At 48.7% G+C, this 20899-nt stretch overlaps 1 protein-coding gene across 4 annotated transcripts in view; it reads left to right on the top strand.

Moving 5' to 3' along the window:
* The window catches only part of DGKB (diacylglycerol kinase beta), an 849394-nt gene that overhangs the window by 296567 nt on the left and 531928 nt on the right, over positions 1-20899 (top strand). For all 4 annotated transcript variants that reach the window (XM_068235094.1, XM_068235095.1, XM_068235097.1 and 1 more), the window contains 3 exons: positions 38-181; positions 14669-14718; positions 17313-17387. In XM_068235094.1, the coding sequence (XP_068091195.1) occupies positions 38-181; positions 14669-14718; positions 17313-17387 (269 nt within the window). The remainder of the gene's footprint in view (positions 1-37; positions 182-14668; positions 14719-17312; positions 17388-20899) is intronic.

Raw genomic sequence — 20899 nt, 5'->3', positions numbered from 1 at the left:
GATCTTTTGTGTTTCCTTTGTTGTTGTTGCTGTGAAGGTCTTCGGATGAATTACAGAAGTAACAGCTCATCTCGCTCCTCTTCTCCTGTATCCCTGAGACCACCGGACACCATCCAGCTGAAGGACATTGTCTGCTATTTATCGCTGCTGGAGAGGGGGCGGCCAGAGGATAAGTTGGAGTGTAAGTGTTTGCTTGTAACAATACTGACAAATAACACCCGCACTATCCGCACAGGCGGCAGAGTAGCAAGAGAAAATGTCTATAGGCCCATACCCACTATGCAATTTTTAGCTCAATTTTAGGATGACCAGTGATTTTTTTGCAGGGCTGTGGAGTCGGAACAAAAATCATCAGACTCCGACTCCTCAGTTTATGAAACCACCGACTCCAGGTACCCAAAATTGCTCCGACTCCTTGACTCCGACTCCTTAGTCTAATTTTTTCAAAGGCTATGGTTTTGGTTCAAAAATCATCCGACTCCGACTCCTCAGTTTATTGAAACCACTGACTCTGACTCCAGGTTCCCAAAATTGCTCTGACTCTGACTCCTCGACTCCAACTCCACAGCCCTGTTTTTTTGAGCAACAAGTGATCATTATTGCATTCGTTGGTGCAGGTGCGCGATCACTCGAACGCTGTTTGGCGGCGTTAACGACCATCACAACGGATCTTTAAGATCGGCGACGACTCCCACGCAAAGTACCACGATTGTTTGACCTCTCGTTCGTGCACGTTGTCTGCAGTCGTGTGACGTTGCGTGTTTATGCAGGCAGGAGGATGGATCGGTGAACCTCAATAGTTGCGAGGTGTCGCTATGAGGTTCCCCAATCCATCTTCAGGTGAGTATTCAGTTTGAAGATTGACCACTTGTGCCATAAAATGTAGTTTTTTGGGGGTAAGCCACACCCCCTTTCTGAAAAACTGACATACATCTGTTAGTCTTGCAAGATTCTCCTCAAACTTCAGGTGGTTGCACAAATTTTCCACAAATTTTCCCAGAAAAAGTTTTACAAATTGCTTCAACGGTGCAAATTTTAGACGCTAATAGGAAAGTCCCCATACATGCTACAATCACCAAATTTACTAGGTTTGTGGAAACCAAGGGGAAGTATAGAAAGCCCCACGAGAATGACCCAGGCACCAAGAGCACTGCGTACCTATAAAAATGGTGCATACAATACCTCCCAACTTTTTGAGATAAGAAAGGACACTTACGCCACACCCCTGCCACACCCCTAATCATGCCTCGGACACCCCCCTAGTCACACATACTATAAAGATTTCATGAGAAAAATATTTTATTTTACAATTCAAATCTCACTGGTTCATTTTCCTTTATATTAACATATGAAAATAAGAAATATTTCAATTAAAGGGGTTCTGTGGGGGTTGTGCAAGAGAAAAACGGACACTTACCTTGGGCTTCTATCAGCCCCGTGCAGCGGTAATGTCCCACGCCGTCCTGCTCCCATCTGCCGTTCTCCGCCGCCGGCCCCGGTCTAGTGCGGCATGGGATCCAACTGCGGCTGCGCTAGAGTGGCCGCGCACCCGCTCGCTTCCGCCTGCGTCATCGGAAGCTTACTGCGCAAGCGCAGTACAAGGCTCCGTTGCACTGCGCCTGCGCAGTAAGCCTCAGATGACGCGAGCGGAGGCACGGCAACGCGCATTATTCGTCTGTATGTCAGACGAATAATAGCCCGGTGCCGGCTGCGGGGAACGGCAGATGGGAGGAGGACGGCGTGGGACATTACCGCTGCATGGGGCTCATAGAAGCCCAAGGTAAGTGTCAGTTTTTCTCTTCCACAACCCCCACAGAACCCCTTTAAAGGATGGTAATAACATTTAGGGCTTGATTTGCAAAGCCGTGCTAACTGTTAGCACGCTTGTGAAAAGCCCCTTATCTCGCCTAAACTGCGTTTGTGCGCGCTAAATAGCGGTTGCGCGCAAAGTCCTGCACGCAAAACTTCGGTGCAACGTTTAGGGCGCACCTAATGCGAACTTATAGGCGCATCGGGTGCGCCGTTTCTATTTTGCGCGCACCGCGCTGTGCGCGCGCAAAGTTTTGTGCGTGGGACTTTGCGTGCGCTATAAGTTTCACTGGTGCGTGCTAAGTACTTAGCACCATAGTTAGCACGCCCAAAGCCTTTAGGCGTGCTAACTAGGTTAGCACCGAATAGTGAATCAGGCCCTTAGAGTCAATTAAACACATTTTTCAGTAGACAAATACATATATTTACGTAGATCTGTACATGAGTCCTGAAAGAGGGACAAATGAGAACGAAAGAGGGAGAGAGGGACTGGGTACCCAAAGAGGGACTGTCCCTTCCAAAAGAGGGATAGTTGGAAGCTATGATGGTGCAGGGAAAAATATCACCAGAGACTACCAGTATTAGAATATTGGTGAAAGGAATTCCTAACTAAAATATTGCTAATCTTTACCAATATTTTACTATAACCTAACCCTACTCTAGAATTATGCAATATCTGTTCCCACCGATCACATCTCCTCTACTTCCTGGTTAGTTTGCAGGTGTCCTGCAGCCAGCCAATCGCCATGCCAGGACTGAAACCACATGGTGATTGTCTGGCTGCAGGGCACTTGCTAACTAACCAGGAAGTGGAGGAGATGCGACCACCAGGAGCAGGTAATGTATAATAACACCCAGGGGTCTAGTCCTGGGAAAAGAAGTGAGTGGACTCACTGGGCCTGATTCACAAAGCGGTGCTAACAGTTAGCACCCTGGTGAAAAGCCCTTTATCACGCCTAAACTCAGTTTAGGCATGATAAGTTTAGGTGTGATAAGTTTAGGGGCTTGATTCACAAAGCGGTGCAAAGTGTTTGCACGCCAGTGAAAAGCCCCTTATCACGCCTAAACTCACTTTAGGCGTGATAAGAAGAAACTCGCGCGAAGTTACCGCGCGTACGCGCGTACGCGCGCAGCACCCGACGCTTCGCGTGAAGCTCCCATTAAACCCTATGGGACTTTGCGCGCGCTCTCACGCGCGTACGCGCGAACGCGCGTTCGCGCGGTAACTTCGCGCGAAGAGCAGGAAAAAGCGGTGATAACTCAGTGGTGAAAAGGTCATCACGCCTAAAGTCTTTTAGGCGTGATAACTGAGTTATCACCGCTTTGTGAATCGAGCCCTAGGTGTGATAAGTTTAGGCATGATAAGTTTAGGTGTGATAAGTTTAGGCATGATAAGTTTAAGCACCAACTGCGTTAGCACCGCAGTGCACAGCTGATCAAAAGTTTTGCGCTAGCAAAGTCTGGTGCACTTCGCATAGAGTTTAATGGCGCTGCTTTGCGTGCGGGACTTTGCACGCTATCTACACTTATCTAAACTTAGCATTCCTAAACTTATCACACCTAAACTTATCACACCTAAACTTATCACGCCTAAACTGGCTTTTCACCAGTGTGGTGCAAAGGTTATCATGCCTAAAGTCTTTTAGGCGTGATAACTGAGTTATCACCGCTTTGTGAATCAGGCCCACTTGGAGAACCTCTGCGCGGCGCGCCAAAAATGGGCGTGGTCAATCACACTGTGGGCGTGGTCATGGGTGGGGCCAAATATACATGACCTTAGCAGTGATGTAAAAGGTCTGCCAGGGGAAGTTTGAGCTCTGCCGTAGTGTATCCCCCAAAAATAGATGTAATCTGACAGCATTTCACCAAAAAGACACATAATCTGGTAGAAGTTCCTCCAAAATACAGATAATATGGAAGTGGTTCCCCCAAAATAGACAATGTGGCAGCAGCAGTTCCACCAACATCCACATAATTTGGAAGCAGTTCCCCAAAATACGCGAAACATGGCAGCGGATCACCCAAAATACACGTAACACCCAAAGGACATATAATCTGGCAGTAGTGGTCCCCCAAACATACACAATCTGGCAGCAGTTCCCCAAAATACATGTAATCTGTCAGCAGTGGTCCCCCAACATACACAATCTGGCAGCAGTTCCCCAAAATACACGTAATCTGGCAGCAGCCGTTCCCCTAACATACACATAATCTGGCAGCTGTTCCCCAAAATACATAACAGCGGTTCCACAAAAATGCAGATAATCTGACAGCAGTTCCCCCAAAATAGGTACCCCCAGGTAGCCAGGTCTATAGGTGTCCCCAGTATAAGTAGCCATGAGTATAGTAGTCCCCAGTATATGTAGCCAGAGGTATAGTTGCCTAGTATATGTAGCCAGGGGTATATGTGCCCAGTATATGTAGCCAGGGGTATATGTGCCCAGTATATATAGCCAGGGGTATATGTGCCCAGTATATATAGCCAGGGGTATATGTGCCCAGTATATATAGCCAGGGGTATATGTGCCCAGTATATATAGCCAGGGGTATATGTGCCCAGTATATATAGCCAGGGGTATATGTGCCCAGTATATGTAGCCAGGGGTATATATGCCCAGTATATGTAGCCAGGGATATATGTGCCCAGTATATGTAGGCAGGGGTATATGTGCCCAGTATACGTAGCCAGGGGTATATGTCCCCAGTATATGTAGCCAGGGGTATATATGCCCAGTATATGTAGTCAGGGGTATATATGCCCAGTATATGTAGGCAGAGGTATCAGTGCAGTTTCTAGGCTAAAATGCACCCAGGGCGAGGGTGTAAAAATTGCGCCCCCCCGCGCAGCAAGGTATGGGTGCCCGCAGTATAGGTTAGCCAGGTCTAGTTGCACTCAGTATAGATTCCCCCAGAATAGGTACCCCAGTATAGGTAGCCAGCTATAGGTCCCCCCAGTATAGGTAGCCAGCAGGCATAGGTGAGCCAGTATAGTTGCCTCCGGTATAGGTTAGCCAGGTAGGTGCCTCCAGTATAGGTTAGATAGGTAAATGCCCCCAGTATAGGTTAGTTAGGTAGGTGCCTCCAATATAGGTAGCCAGTATAGTTGTTACCTGTATAGGCTAGCTAGGTAGGTAGGTGCCCCCAATACAGGTTGGATAAGTTAATGCTCCCACTATAGGTTAGATAGGTAGCTGCCCCCCAGTATAGGTTAGATAGGTAGGTGCCCCCCTGTATAGGTTAGATTAGGTAGCTGCCCCCTCAGTATAGGTTAGATTAGGTAGCTGCCCCCCAGGTTAGATAGGTAGCTGCCCCCCAGTATAGGTTAGATAGGTAGGTAACCCCAGGATAGGTCAGATAGGTAGCTGCCCCAATATAGGTTAGATAGGTAGCTGCCCCCAGTATAGGTTAGATAGGTAGCTGCCCCCCAGTATAGGTTAGATAGGTAGGTGCCCCTCAGGATAGGTTAGATTAGGTAGCTGCCCCCTCAGTATAGGTTAGATTAGGTAGCTGCCCCCCAGGTTAGATAGGTAGCTGCCCCCCAGTATAGGTTAGATAGGTAGGTGCCCCCCAGGATAGGTTAGATAGGTAGCTGCCCCCCAGTATAGGTTAGATAGGTAGGTGCCCCCCAGGATAGGTTAGATAGGTAGCTGCCCCAATATAGGTTAGGTAGGTGCCCCCCAGTATAGGTTAGATAGGTAGCTGCCCCCCAGTATAGGTTAGATAGGTAGGTGCCCCCTAGGATAGGTTAGATAGGTAGGTGCCCCCCAGGATAGGTTAGATAGGTAGCTGCCCCAATATAGGTTAGGTAGGTGCCCCCCAGTATAGGTTAGATAGGTAGCTGCCCCCCAGTATAGGTTAGATAGGTAGCTGCCCCCCAGTATAGGTTAGATAGGTAGGTGCCCCCCAGGATAGGTTAGATAGGTAGGTGCTCCCCAGGATAGGTTAGATAGGTAGCTGCCCCAGTATAGGTTAGGTAGGTGCCCCCCAGTATAGGTTAGATAGGTAGGTGCCCCCCAGTATAGGTTAGATTAGGTAGGTGCCCCCCAGGATAGGTTAGATAGGTAGCTGCCCCAGTATAGGTTAGGTAGGTGCACCCCATGATGGAGGGGGGAGCCGCAGCCGCGGGGAGGGCAGCCCGGCCTCTCCCTCCCTCTCCCCGGGCCGCCCTCCATGCGATCCCCCCTCGGACTGCAGAGTAATGCGCAGGGAAGCGCTATAGAAAACTACTCACCTCCCTGGTTCCAAACGCTGCTCTCACGCCGCCGCATGTATGCAGAGATGAGACTGTCGGCGAGAGAGCAGCGTTTGGAACCAGGGAGGTGAGTAGTTTTCTATAGCGCTTCCCTGCGCATTACTCTGCAGTCCAAGGGGGGATCGCATGGAGGGCGGCCCGGGGAGAGGGAGGGAGAGGTCGGGCTGCCCTCCCCGCGGCTCCGGCTCCCCCCTCCATCACAGCGCCCCCCTCCCAGCAGCGCTCAGTGCGGCGGCACGGGCCGCACGGCAGTAAAAACGGCCCTGAGAGGTATATATGCCCAGTATATGTAGCCAGCGGTATATATGCCCAGTATATGTAGCCAGGGGTATATGTCCCCAGTATATGTAGTCAGGGGTATATATGCCCAGTATATGTAGCCAGGGGTATATATGCCCAGTATATGTAGGCAGGGGTATATGTGCCCAGTATATGTAGGCAGAGGTATATATGCCCAGTATATGTAGCCAGGGGTATATGTGCCCAGTATATGTAGTCAGGGCTATAGTAGTCCCCATTATATGTAGCCAGGTGTATATGTCCCCAGTATATGTAGCCAGGTGTATATGTCCCCAGTATATGTAGCCAAGTGTATATGTGCCCAGTATATGTAGCCAGGGGTATATATGCCCAGTATATGTAGGCAGGGGTATATGTACCCAGTATATGTAGGCAGAGGTATATATGCCCAGTATATGTAGCCAGGGGTATGTGCCCAGTATATGTAGTCAGGGCTGTAGTAGTCCCCAGTATATGTAGCCAGGTGTATATGTGCCCAGTATATGTAGGCAGGGGGATATGTGCCCAGGTAGCCAGCAGGAGGGGAGCAGCGCAGAGAAGGAGAGCTATGGGGACAGCGGGGATGGGCGGACATCCCCCCCCCCCCCCCCCCCATCCCTCACCTTCGTGCTCCCCTTCCTGCCTCTCCCCTCCGGTGTTTTGAAGTGTCGGGCCCGGCGGCGAAAGTGGGCAGAGACTTACCTCATTCCAGGCGCAAGGGACGCTCCGCTCTGTGTGCGGCTAGTCTGGTCTTCTAGCCGCACACAGAGCGGAGCGTCCCTTGCGACTGGAACGCGGAAAGTCTCCGCCCACTTTCGCCGCCGGGCCCGACATTTCAAAACGCCGGAGGGGAGAGGCAGGAAGGGGAGCACGAAGGTGAGGGATGGGGGGGGGGAGATGTCCGCCCATCCCCGCTGTCCCCATAGCTCGCCTTCTCTGCTCTGCTCCCCTCCACACAAGTCAGGGTGAACGGCATTCACTCTGAAGAATAAGTGGGTGGACGCCGTTCACCCGCGTCCACGCAGGACTCGACCCTGGCCCTGATAACACCCCTATCTACTCTCACACTGAGATTGGCCCAATTTCAAGCTGCATGCAATTTGCATTACATTTGCAGGCAAACCAGAATTATAAGCCTCCCATCCCATTGTTACTAATCAGCTCCAGAAGCCTCCATCCCCTTGTGATGAATTCACTCAAAGGTGCAGCCAGAATGTTTTGATGGATTAACCTTTTACTTCATTACCAGCAGGTGGAGCCACAGACTGTGGTGTAACCACAGAACCCAGCTGCGGATTCCCTCGCGATGTGCATAAGAGGGGCTTTTTATGAAAAGTGGTGCTATGAGAAAGGTCACCACTAAAAGCAGAAATGGACATTAAAATGTGGGGAATTGCAGTGCCGAAATTCCTGTAACACGGCATCTGTCAGCCCCGATAACTTGCATTGTAGAGCCAGATCCTCCCGCCATTCCGTTATTTGCAAAGTGCCAATAAAATGGTAAATAACAAAAGTTGCTCTGCAACAGGTATGTTGTATGTAGGTCGTAGGCTGCTCTCTTCTGCGCATGCGGAGCTCGGTATTACTGAGCATGCGCAGAACGCTCCTGGGCATAGGGACTCAGTGGGGGTGTGACCGCGTCCGGGCTGTGCATGCGCAGAAACGCTCAACTGACCATAAGGCCCCGTTCACACTGCACGCGTTTCCAGCCGCGTTTTGGAAACGCGTGCAGGTGGCCGATACGCACGACATCAGACATTGCATAGAGTGCAATGTCTGATGTTCACACTGCATGCGTTCCGGACCTGTGCGGTCCGGGAACGCATGCTGTATGCATTTTTTGCCAAAACGCATGGCTGTCCCATTTACTTTTCAGTGATGGGATCAGCCACGCAACGCACACAAACGCGGATGGCGTGCGTTCGTACGCGTTGCGGTCCGCACGCGTTCCGCACGCATGGCCATCCGCGTTTGTGATGTGAACGGGGCCTTACTGGCCAGATTACTGGGAGGATTTTCAAGAGAATGGAGAGGCTGGCGAGGGACCCTCATACACCTCATGGGGCTGAAGGAAGCCCCAGGTGAGTATAAATACAGCCATAACGGCCATCTCGGGAACACTTTAAAGTGGACCCAAATCAAAAATACAAGATTACAGAAATAAAATCTATTTTCTAAATTATAATAATAAGTAGCAGTTTTTTTTTTAGCTGCATGATGACAAATACAAAATATTTTACATTTATTGGAGGAATCCCTCCCTTTCTTTCATATTGCCGGGATTTTTCTGGCAAACTGGTGGAGGAGATAAAAAACAAAAACAAAACACAGGCTGCTACTGATGATGTCACAGGGGAGGTGATCTCAGCTTGTGTGAGATTTCACATAGACGCCCCTGTGAGGGAGGGTAGCTGATGACAAACACACCCATGATCTAAAACCTCCTACTAAGCTCAGAAGTAATTGCTTCCACCTGTATAACCCTAGTTATGGAAAGAGAAGGGTGAAAAGCATACACTGAAATGCTCATAGGCTTGAAGGAGTGTTTATCTTTGTATGTGTCAGAGTGGTGCAACTAAATATTTTGAATTAAAAAAATGCTTGGTTTGGGACCGCTTTAAGTGTTTAGCTATTTACTTCATGACCAGCAGGGGGAGCCACAGACCACAAATTCACTCACAATGTGCCTGAAGGGGGCTGGAGGAAGCCCCAGGTATGTATTTTTTTTTCCATGGTCTCAGGTACACCTTAAGCTATAACATCTATTGAACTTATATTTTTACTTCTATTTTTATATAGTTTTCCTTTTGTTTATGTTCTCGGCTAATGGAGCTTTATTGCGAGAATCAGCTGCCGATCTTACAAAAATCTCATTAACCCCCTTGCCGTTCCAATTATGTCGGCAGGGGGGCGGCGCAGCACTTTTAAAAACATTTTTTTTTTTTTAATTCATGTAGCTAGCCTAGCGCTAGCTACATGATAGCCGCTGACAAGCGGCATCCCCCTACCTACTCCGATCGCCGATCGTTCAGAACAGGATTTCCTGCTCGGCATCCCCCGTCGCCATGGCGACGATCGCGATGACGTCATTGATGTCGGGACGTCAGAGGGAATCCCGATCCACCCCTCAGCGCTGCCTGGCACTGATTGGCCAGGCTGCGCAAGGGGTCTGGAGGGAGGGGGGCGGCGAATCGGCGGCGAGCGGCGGCGATTGAGATATGCACGCAGCTAGCAAAGTGCTAGCTGCGTGCAATAAAAAAAAATTGTGAAAATAGGCCCAGCGAGGCCAGAGCAATCCTCCTGCGCAGGTTACCCCAAGCTGAGCTCGGGATAACCGGCAAGGAGGTTAATGGTGGCCATATATAGTACAATTTTTTCACTTTTTTGGATTAGATAATTTTGTTCGATTATTCCATTAGATCGAATAAAAAGATTTTTCAACATGTCCAATCTGATTTTTTTTTTAAAAAAACTGGATAATTGTTCATTTTTCTTGATTGAACAAAAGATTATTTTTTACTTTTTCGATTCCATTGTTTTGGTGGAATAAACAGGAAAATCAAACATTTTTATTGTACTGTGTATGGGCACCATAAGTGAGATTGGGGCTAATGTGCTGCAAGAAAGAAGTAACATTTTGCTTACGGTACTCACCCCTGGTGCCGGCTCCGTCCATACATTGCCAGCAGTTTTTTTACTTGCCAGCTTTTTGTATATTGAGCCTCTTATAGCTGGTATGAGGCAGTGCGGTTGGGACGTAGGACGATTGCTGTGGATGGGAGAAAAGTGCTCTCTAGTGGGCGACTTAGATAACTGCATCATTTTCTTTGCCATTTGTCAGCTGTATTCCGCATTTATGCTTTCCATGAGAAAATGTATGCGTGCTCAAACACCAAGTTTAACCCTAGCAAGTCTGGCTTTGCAAATCCGGCCTAATTGGCTATTCATGAGGCAATGCTCATGCAAATATGCATTTGCTTTCGCATGCCAAACTATGCAGGGTCAAAAAACCAATACCGCAAAGCGGTCGCCCTGCTGGAATTAGTTCATGCTACATTAGCACTATCCAGGAGCGCCACGGGGAGGCTTCCCAATGCCCTAAAGCTCGGGGTGACCCATGCTTCATTCCTTTCTCATGTGGTGCCCCCAAGTTAATGTGCATGTAGCAGAACGCAATGGACGTTAAGGTAAGTGCCTGTTTTTAATATAGGGAGGTGGGTGCGGACGGCTCTCCCCGACGCTGGCCACGCTTGGGGGGGGGGGGGGGGCTGCGCGCCCTCCCCCTCCGGGGTGCCGCTGTGGTTCCCAGGCAGTGAGAGAGCCTGGGACCCCGCGGTCCCCCCGGTTGGATGGGGGCATTGGGAAGCCTCCCCGTGGCGCTCCTGGATAGTGCTAATGTAGCATGAACTAATTCCCGCAGGTCGATCGCTTTGCGGTATTGGTTTTTTGACCCTGCATAGTTTGGCATGCGAAAGCAAATGCATATTTGCATGAGCATTGCCTCATGAATAGCCAATTAGGCCAGATTTGCAAAGCCCGACTTGCTAGGATTAAACTTGGTGTTTGAGCACGCATACATTTTCTCATGGAAAGCGTATTCCGCATTTATACGCAGCCTCTTGCATAGTGCTTCCTGGAAAAGCCTGACATTATTTTTCTAAAAACAGTGAGTCACCTCTAGGCTGGCATTTACCCCAAGAGAGCTGCTATGCTGCTAACTCTGCACTACCTGTACAACCACAGGTCATATAAGCAATGTTCCGCATAACAGTCCTGGTCATGCAGGCTACAGGCGTACATTTAAATGGGGGTTGCAGGAATTGGCGCACTAGAGATATGCCTACGTATAATATTGGTAAATTACGGACATTCTTCATCAGTAATTCCAATAGTAGAAAATAGGTAATCTTTACTGTTATTTTATTATGGCCTTAGCCTTACTCTCAAATGAGCCCTTCCTCAATGCCTAAACCTAAGGCCCATACCCCCCTGCCGGTGCCTAACCCTAAGATACCCCCATCGGTGCCAAACCCTGAAATACCCCTGCTGATGCCTAAACCTAACATCCACACAAATGGGTCAGCACCACCGCAAGTAATTTAATGTTCTTAAAGAGCATTAAATTACTTGCGGTGGTGCTGACCTATTTGTGTGGACGTCTAGAGTGTACCCCTTGAGGTGCTGGGGTAGGGGTCAAGCATGCCACACCATCCATTGGGTGCTCCTTTGCTGCTATATTGTATTGGATGCCTAAACCTAAGATATCTCCTGCCAGTGCCTAACCACAAGGAAACCCTCCTGACAATGCCTAATCTTAAGATACCCCATGCCAGTGTCTAAACCTAAGATACCTTGCCAGTGCCTAACTCTCAGATCCCCCTACTGGTGCCTAACCCTTAAATACCCCCCACCGCTTCCTAAACCTAAGGACCCCCTGCCTGTGCCTAATCCTGAGATACCCCCCTGTCGGTGCCTAACTCTAAGATACTCTGGCAGTGCCTAACTCGAAGATACCCCCTGCTAGTGCCTAAACCTGAGATACCCCCGCTGGTGCCTAACCCTGAGATTACCCCCCCCCCCCAGTGCCTAACCCTAAGATACCCCCCTGCCGGTGCCTAACCCTGACATTACCCCCTCCCCCCGACGCCTAACCCTAAGATACCCTCCGGTGCCTATCTCTAAGGAACCCCCCCTGCTGATGCCTAACCCTGAGATACCTCCCCGCCAGTTCCTAACCCTAAAATACCCCTGCTGGTGCCTAACACTACCAACCCTCCACTGGTGCCTAACCCTATCTGCTGATAAATAGCGGGCGCTTCCTCTCCGGGGCCCATATTACCTGCTTTGCGCTACAGAACATTGCCAGATTGTACTGTAAGGCTGTGTTCAAGCTACATGCCTTACCCCTTAAAGTGAATGGGAACCGCATTTAAAAAAATGAGACAGATACTTACCCAAGGAGAGGGAAGGCTCTGGGTCCTATAGAGCCTTCCGGCTCCTCTCCTGGTCCCCTCGATCCAGTGCTGGCTCACCCGGTAGCAGTATTTGACTAAATTAGTCAAATACTGCTTTACCCGGCCGAAGGAGGCTTCAGAAGTCTTCAGGGAGCCCGAGTGCTCCTGAAGAAGGGCGGCCCTGTACTGCGCCTGCGCAAGCACGCTCTCTTGCACGCTCACGCCTGTGCAGTATGGAGCCGCACGTCTTTGGGAGGACACGACTCCCGAAGACTTCCAAATACCCTTTCGGCGGGGGATTGAAACAGGGGGGGGGGGGGGAGCCAGTACAGGATAGAGAGCACCGAGAGAGGAGACGGAAGGCTCTATACGACCCAGAGCCTTCCCTCTCCTTAGGTAAGTATTTGCTTCATTTTTTTTTAACCTCCTTGTCGATCATCCCGAGCTCAGCTCGGGGTAACCTGCGCAGGAGGATTTCTCAGGCCCCGCTGGGCCGATTTGCATAATTTTTTTTGTATTGCACGCAGCTAGCACTTTGCTAGCTGCGTGCATAGTACGATCGCTGCCGCTCGCTGCCGATTCGCCGCTACCCGCCACACCGCGTCGCCCCCCCTCCTCCAGACCCCTTGCGCAGCCTGGCCAATCAGTGCCAGGCAGCGCTGAGGGGTGGATCGGGATTCCCTCTGACGTCCCGACGTCAATGACGTAGGTGACGTCATCCCGCCCCGTTGCTATGGCGACCGGGGAAGCCCAGCAGGAAATCCCGTTCTGAACGGGATTTCCTGCTTACTCCGATTGCCGGAGGCGATCGGAGTGGGTGGGGGCATGCCGCTGCTCAGCGGCTATCATGTAGCAAGCCCTGGGCTCGCTACATGAGTTAAAAAAATAAATAAAATTAAAGTGCTGCGCTGCCCCCTTGCCGCAGAAATTGGACCGGCAAGGCAGTTAAATGCGGTTCCCATTCACTTTAATGACAACCAGACTTATAAAAACATACTGCTAGAGCCTCTTAACCAGCTGAGCGGTCTGGACGAGCTCAGCTCGTCCAACACCGCCAGAGGCTGCCGCTCAGGCCCTGCTGGGCCGATTTTAATGAAATAAAAAGCAGCACACGCAGCCGGCACTTTGCCAGCCGCGTGTGCTGCCTGATCGCCGCTGCAGCGCGGCGATCCGCCGCGTGCAGCGGCGAAAGAGGGTCCCCCCAGCCGCCCGAGCCCAGCGTAGCCGGAACAAACAGTTCCGGCCAGCGCTAAGGGCTGGATCGGAGGCGGCTGACGTCAAGACGTCGGCTGACGTCCATGACGTCACTCCGCTCGTCGCCATGGCGACGAGGTAAGCGAAACACGGAAGGCCGCTTATTGCGATCGGAAGAACGCCTCCGGAGCGCCCTCTAGTGGGCTTTCATGCAGCCAACTTTCAGTTGGCTGCATGAAATAGTTTTTTTTTTATTTAAAAAAAACCCTCCCGCAGCCACCCTGGCGATTTAATCAGAATGCCAGGGTGGTTAACGGCTCCAGGATGTTTTTGTAAGTCGAACAGTGCTGCTGCCACTGGGCGCGTGCTCCTGCGTGTGCACGTGAGATTAGTGAGGGGAAAAAAAAACACCATAGAAAAAATACACCTTTATTTCCAAATGATATATTATCACCATACTTTGCACTAGGGACATAATTAAAATCTTGTGATAACCAGGACAAATAGGCAGATACAATATGTGGGTTTTATGTACAGTAGCAGTGTTTATATTAAAACTATAGGGGATGAAATTGGAGAAATAGTGTATTTTTTCCTTGTGTTTCCCTTTAAAACGCATAGAAAATAAAGTAATTACTGAAAACAAATAGCAACCCCAAAAAGCCCAATTGGTGGTGAAAAAACCCAAGATATAGATCATTTCACTGTGATTAGTAGTGATTAAGCTATTGACAAATGAAAGGGATGAGTACTGAAAGGTTAAAATCGCTCTTGTGATGTTAGGGTAAAAACCACCTGGGGGTGAAGTGGTTAAAAGGACGACTATACCCAAAAATGTTAAAATGTAAAATACATACATGGGCATTCCACCAGAGGAAGATGCACTATAAATGACCTTTTCCCTGTGTCACTGTCACACTGTGACATCTCCTCATGGGGTATTCTCAGTATTTTTCCTATTTTTTCAAAGCACTCCCTGGAAAGGACCTATACAAATAAGCCAAGCAGCTTCCCTAATTGTGAACACACTATCTTGGCAGTTGTGAATCAGCAAGTGCTTTTGAAAATAAAAAAAAATTGTTCACAGCAGTTGTCCTTTAAAAACTAATTTTAAAAGTTTACAGATTTTTGCTAAACAATTTTTTGTGTCCTCTCCCTCTTTTTTTTTTTTTTCTCATAGTTATGTTTCGCCTCTACGACACAGATGGAAACGGCTACCTGGACAGCTCGGTGAGTACCTTAATAACTTATAATAATACCAAGTTCCGTATAAACTCGAGTACAAGCTGAATTTTGGGGGCTAAAAAAAGTTGGGGTCTCAGCTATACTCACTTTGTGCCCCCCACCAGAGTGGTATGCATAGATGAAGTCTGGGTCCCCCCGGGTGTCCCCCTGTCATGTGTAGTTACGTTCTCCCGGCACATGTAGAGTGATGCACAGGATTCATTCACTGGTTCTCGCTGCCAGGATTTATCCTTAGCTTGTCTATCAGTCTCATTTCTATGACTCCCTCTAGTGGCGCCTCACATTACATACACTACGGCAGGGGAGAGACGAGATCGCAATAGAAAAACTAAAGATTAATCCCGGAAATGAGAACTGGTGAGTAAACACCGTGATGTGCAGCACTCGACATATGCCGGGGATGTAACTACACATACTGCTCTGAAGGTGGTGCACATGCCGGGAGGGGGGGTGCACCTACACACCCCACTATGGCAGAGGGCACATGCCAGGGAGACACTCGGTGGTGGTGGGGGGTTTGAGAAGCACCAACACATACCACTTTGGCGGGGGCCCATGCCCGGGGGGAGCACTTGAGGGGGGGCATAACTGCATATATCGCTCTGGTAGGGGGCACATGTGGGTGGGGAAGCCCTCTGGGGGGTTGGGGACATAACCAGGGCTGTGGAGTCGGTACAAAAATCTTCTGACTCCAACTCCTCAGTTTCTGAATCCACGACTCCGACTCCGGGTACCCAAAATTGCTCAGACTCCGACTCCTCGACTCCGACTCCTTAGTCTAATACAGGGCTGTGGATTTGATACAAAAATCATGCGACTCCGACTCCCGACTCCAACTCCTCAGTTTCTAAAACTACGACTCCAACTCCGCCTCCGAGTGCCCAAAATTGCCCCGACTCCGACTTCTCGACTCAGACTCCACAGCCCTGGACATAACTACACATTATAGCACACTACACTCAGGGGCATGTGTTGCTACCTTGCCTGCCACGTTACCAAGCATGTGCTTAGCTTGGTAGACAGGAGGTCACCAGAGGGCAACACAAGGGATGAGATGAGCGTAATGGTAAATTTTGCTTTTGCATAACTTTGCGTAATTTCCATAATCCGACTATAATCGTAATGGCAAAATCATAACTGTGAAGAATTATGTAAAATTTCACGTAATTACAAGTAAACGCATAATTTTTGTAATTACGATTATTTTCGTAATTTATTTTCTTAATAGGCATACTCGAAAATATTGGACCAATCAGAGCATGTAGGATTTTCCTGCGGTAATCGGAATACCATGGACATTTTAGGCCAATCACAAGACTGAGGAATACTCAGTAGTATCCAAATGTATCCATCCATGTATTTTACCATATATATCAGTGGGAACATTAGAGAAAACACCTACCTTGCTTTCTGTTTCATCCTTCACTGCTCAGCCTGCTTGTTAGCAGCCCTGATAAAATCCCCAACTGAGCATTCAGTCTAGCTTTGTTCAGGAATCTTTATAGCTGAGTCCGTCTTCTGTGCTGTCTTTTCAAGCCCAAGCCTGCCCCCCTGTGGCTCTGCTCAGGAATCATTATAGCTGAGTCATTATAGCAAAGCCAGACTGAATGCTCAGTCAGGGATTTTATTAGGGTTGATAAGAAACAAGCTGAGCAGTGCAGAATGAAACAGAACGCATGGTAGGTGTTTTCTCTAATGTTCCCACTGATCTATATGGTAAAATACATGAGGGTTCTTCGTCTCTGGTTCACTTTAAAGGACCACTCTCGTGAAAAAAAGTAAGCAGTTAAAGTCTGACAGAACCGACAGGTTTTGGGCCAGTCTATCTCCTCATGGGGTATTCTCAGGGTTTTCTTTGTTTTCAACAGCATTTCCTGAACAGCAGTTTAACTGCCAAAATAGTAAGATACCAGCCAGCCTCCCTACTCTACTATTTTGTCAGTCAGACTTTGCAACTGACGTTCAGGAAATGCTGTTGAAAACAAAGAAAACCCTGAGAATCCCCCATGAGGAGATGGACTGGCCAAAAACCTGTTGGTTCTGTCATATTTTAGCTGCCTACTTTTTTCATGATAGTGGTCCTTTTAGCACAGCAGAGCCCACAAAGGGCCTAAGGAGTTGGCCTTCACCACTGTGAGTACCGCCAGATTTGTGCTGGTTGGTTGAGACTGCTGGTTAGTTGAGTTCCAGATAACCATACTAGTAATTTTATCTTCTTCTGTGAAAGAGTGAAGTTGTTGTATGAAACCAATGTCAGCACTTGGTTGCTTTGGTTCCTCAGGTGAGCAGAAAGGTGTTTTTTTTTGTTTTTTGGTTTTTTTTTCGCCTCCCCAAATGTGCAAATCCTTATGCGAAATGAACTGAGAAGGGGGTCTTTGGGACCCCTCAACCAATTCACGACTGTATTTCTAGAGATATACACTCGCAAGAGGGTACGGAGGTGGAGCCAACAGCCTGTTCAATCAAAATGTTAGCCCAACAAAGGAGGATAAATACAATTGTTTTTCTCTTCACTTTTTTTTTTAATTATCACTTTAATATGCTATATAGAAATATTTTATGACTTGGTTTATTTGCAGGAACTGGAGTGTATAATCACTCAGATGATGCATGTGGCTGAATACCTGGAATGGGACGTCACTGAGCTCAGTCCTGTGAGTGAACAATGAAATCTGTCTTTCCATATTGAGTTTTGTGTTGTAACACTATAACTTTTAACAATAATTCCAGTATTTGTATTGCACTTTCCTACTGGTGGACTCAAAGTGCTTGTGAAGCAGCCACTAGGGCGCGCTTTATGGGCAGTAGCAGTCTAAGTCAGCCTCGCCCAAGAACTCCTTACCGAATAGGTGATGGCTTACTTAACAGGGAGAGCCGAGATTTGAACCCTGGTTTCCTGTGTCACAGCCCTTAAAGGGGCACTATGGCGAAACATTTGTAAAATTTAAAATATGTGCAAACCTAAACAAATAAGAAGTACGTTTTTTCCAGAGTAAAATGAGCCATAAATTACTTTTCTCCTATGTTGCTGTCACTTACAGTAGGCAGTAGAAATCTGACAGAAGTGACAGGTTTTGGACTAGTCCATCTCTTCATAGGGGATTCTCAGCAAGGCTTTAATTCCTTATAAAGATATTACCTAAAAAGGACTTAACCTCCCTGGCGGTAAGCCCGTGCTGAGCTCAGGCTATGCCGCGCAGGAGAATTCCTCAGGCCCTGCTGGGCCGATTTGTATAATTTTTTTTTTGCAACACGCAGCTTGCCCTTTGATTGCCGCCGCTCTGCGCTCGATCGCCACAATTCGCCGCGCCGTGCTGCCCCCCCCTTCCCCAGACCCCGTGCGCTGCCTGGCCAATCAGTGCCAGGCAGCGCTGAGGGGTGGATCGGGACTCCCTATGACGTCACGACGTCCATGGCGACGGGGGAAGCCCTTCAGGAAATCGATTTCCTGATCAAAGATCGCCGGAGGCGTTCGAAGCGGGCGGGGGGGATGCCGCTGTACAGCGGCTATCATGTAGCGAGCCCTAGGCTCGCTACATGATTTAAAAAATTTTTTTTAAAAAAAGTGATGCGCTGCCCCCTGGCGGTTTCTAATAGACTGCCAGGGAGGTTAAACAATGATGCTGGCCAGCTTCCCTGCTCACTACACAGATTTTGGCAGTTGGACAGAGCAACTGCCATTCACTAAGTGCTTTTTGAAAATAAATAAATCCTTGAGAATCCCCCATGAAGAGATGGACTAGTCCAAAACCTGTCGCCAGCTTCATTGTTTAAATAGGGAATATTTTTATAAAGATTAAAAGCCATGCTGAGAATCCCCTCTGAAGAGATGGATTAGTCCAAAACCTGTTGCTTCAGTCAGATTTCTACTAAGTGACAGCAACATAGGAGAAAAGTAATTTATGGCTCATTTTACTCTGGAAAAAGTACTTCTTCTTTGTCTATGTTTGCACATATTTTACATTTTACAATTTTTCGCCATAGTGCCCCTTTAAGATACAATGCGTTTTGCAGGTCCTTGTCCTCTTCTTCAAGTAAAGTGACATTGTCTAAAAGCAAGAATCACATACAGGCTCATAGTATAATATTTAAATAGCTATGCATGGGAAGAAATACATATGCTATAATACATTAGCATGTTGTTATCTAAATGTAACAAAAAACATAAACTATGTGAAAATAGAGGTGGGTATGACCCGATTGAGCACAAACAAAACCAATTTTATTAAAAAGTATCACACATCTTTATCAATCCATTCGCAAAGTATTAAAAATGACATAAACATGCTCCTGAACCCCCAGGCCCCTCCTAGTCCCCCGCCAACCAGCCCGCCCCAATCCAGAAACCCCCCTGCCTAAAGGTGTACACCACTATAATGTCCTGAGGACAAGAGGAAAAATATTCCACAAACTTCATGGAAAGTGAAGCAGAGCAAACTGCTTCACTGTAATCTTGGCTAGATGTTGTAATCTAGTAAATCCTATAGTTTCCGGAACTGATGAATGAGTCTCACCCGGCAATATAATGTGATAAACAGGGCCAGCTTGTTGCCAGTGTTGATATTTAAAGTTCACCACAGTTCTCACAGCCTGTGAGATTTAAATTTAACAAAGATCAATAGTTTGGCTAACATAATATCACACTAGGTATCTTAAAGCGGAATGAAACCCAGCATTTCTTCTTTGCTCTAAAAAATTATTTACAGCATATTATATACTATCCCCATATTTTTTTTTACTAGAACAGCATTCAATTAGTTAACCACAGGGCTTGAAAGTTCAGTGCAGAGAAATCTGGATGCATCCGAAGTGTAGATAATGTTATCTTGTGTTTACTTAACCACTTGCCGACCGCCCACTGCACAGGGGCGGCCGGAAAGTGGATCCCGCAAGGACTGCCGCATGCACAGAGGCGGCGGTCCTTGTACGGGCATGGGCGGCGCGATCGCGTCATTCGTGACGCGATCGGCCGCCGGGGACTGGCTCCGCTCACCTCGCGCCTCCGAACGGCCGGCGGGTTACTAGCACCCGGATCGCCGCATACAAAGTGTATAATACACTTTGTAATGTATACAAAGTGTATTATACAGGCTGCCTCCTGCCCTGGTGGTCCCAGTGTCCGAGGGACCACCAGGGCAGGCTGCAGCCACCCTAGTCTGCACCCAAGCACACTGATTCCCCCCCCCCTGCCCCCTGATCGCCCACAGCACCCCTCAGACCCCCCCCCCTCCCTGCCCACCCCCCAGACCACTGTTTGCACCCAATCACCCCCCTAATCACCCATCAATCACTCCCTGTCACTATCTGTCAACGCTATTTTTTTTATGCCCTAAACTGCCCCCTGCTCCCTCCTGATCACCCCCCCCCCCACCCCTCAGATTCTCCCCAGACCCCCCCCCCGTGTACTGTATGCATCGATCCCCCTGATCACCTGTCAATCACCCATCAGTCACCCCCTGTCACTGCCACCCATCAATCAGCCCCTAACCTGCCCCTTGCGGGCAATCTGATCACCCACCCACACCAATAGATCGCCCGCAGATCCGACGTCAGATCACCTCCCAAGTGCAGTGTTTACATCTGTTCTCTACCCTAAACACCCACTAATTACCCATCAATCACCCATCAATCACCCCCTATCACCACCTGTCACTGTTACCCATCAGATCAGACCCTAATCTGCCCCTTGCGGGCACCCAATCACCCGCCTACACGCTCAGATTGCCCTCAGACCCCCCCTTATCAATTCGCCAGTGCAATATTTACATCTGTTCTTCCCTGTAATAACCCACTGATCACCTGTCAATCACCTGTCAATCACCCATCAATCACCCCCTGTCACTGCCACCCATCAATCACCCCCTGTCACTGCCACCCATCAATCAGCCCCTAACCTGCCCCTTGCGGGCAATCTGATTACCCACCCACACCAATAGATCGCCTGCAGATCCGACGTCCGATCACCTCCCAAGTGCAGTGTTTACATCTGTTCTCTACCCTAAACACCCACTAATTACCCATCAATCACCCCCTGTCACTGCTACCTATCAGATTAGACCCCTATCTGCCCCTAGGGCACTCAATCACCCGCCCACATCCTCAGAACGCCCTCAGACCCCAGCCCTGATCACCTCGCCAGTGCATTGCTTGCATCTATTCCCCCCTC

Source organism: Hyperolius riggenbachi, chromosome 5 (genome assembly GCF_040937935.1).
Source record: "Hyperolius riggenbachi isolate aHypRig1 chromosome 5, aHypRig1.pri, whole genome shotgun sequence".
Taxonomy (NCBI): domain Eukaryota; kingdom Metazoa; phylum Chordata; class Amphibia; order Anura; family Hyperoliidae; genus Hyperolius; species Hyperolius riggenbachi.
This window is presented reverse-complemented; position numbering and strand designations above follow the sequence as displayed.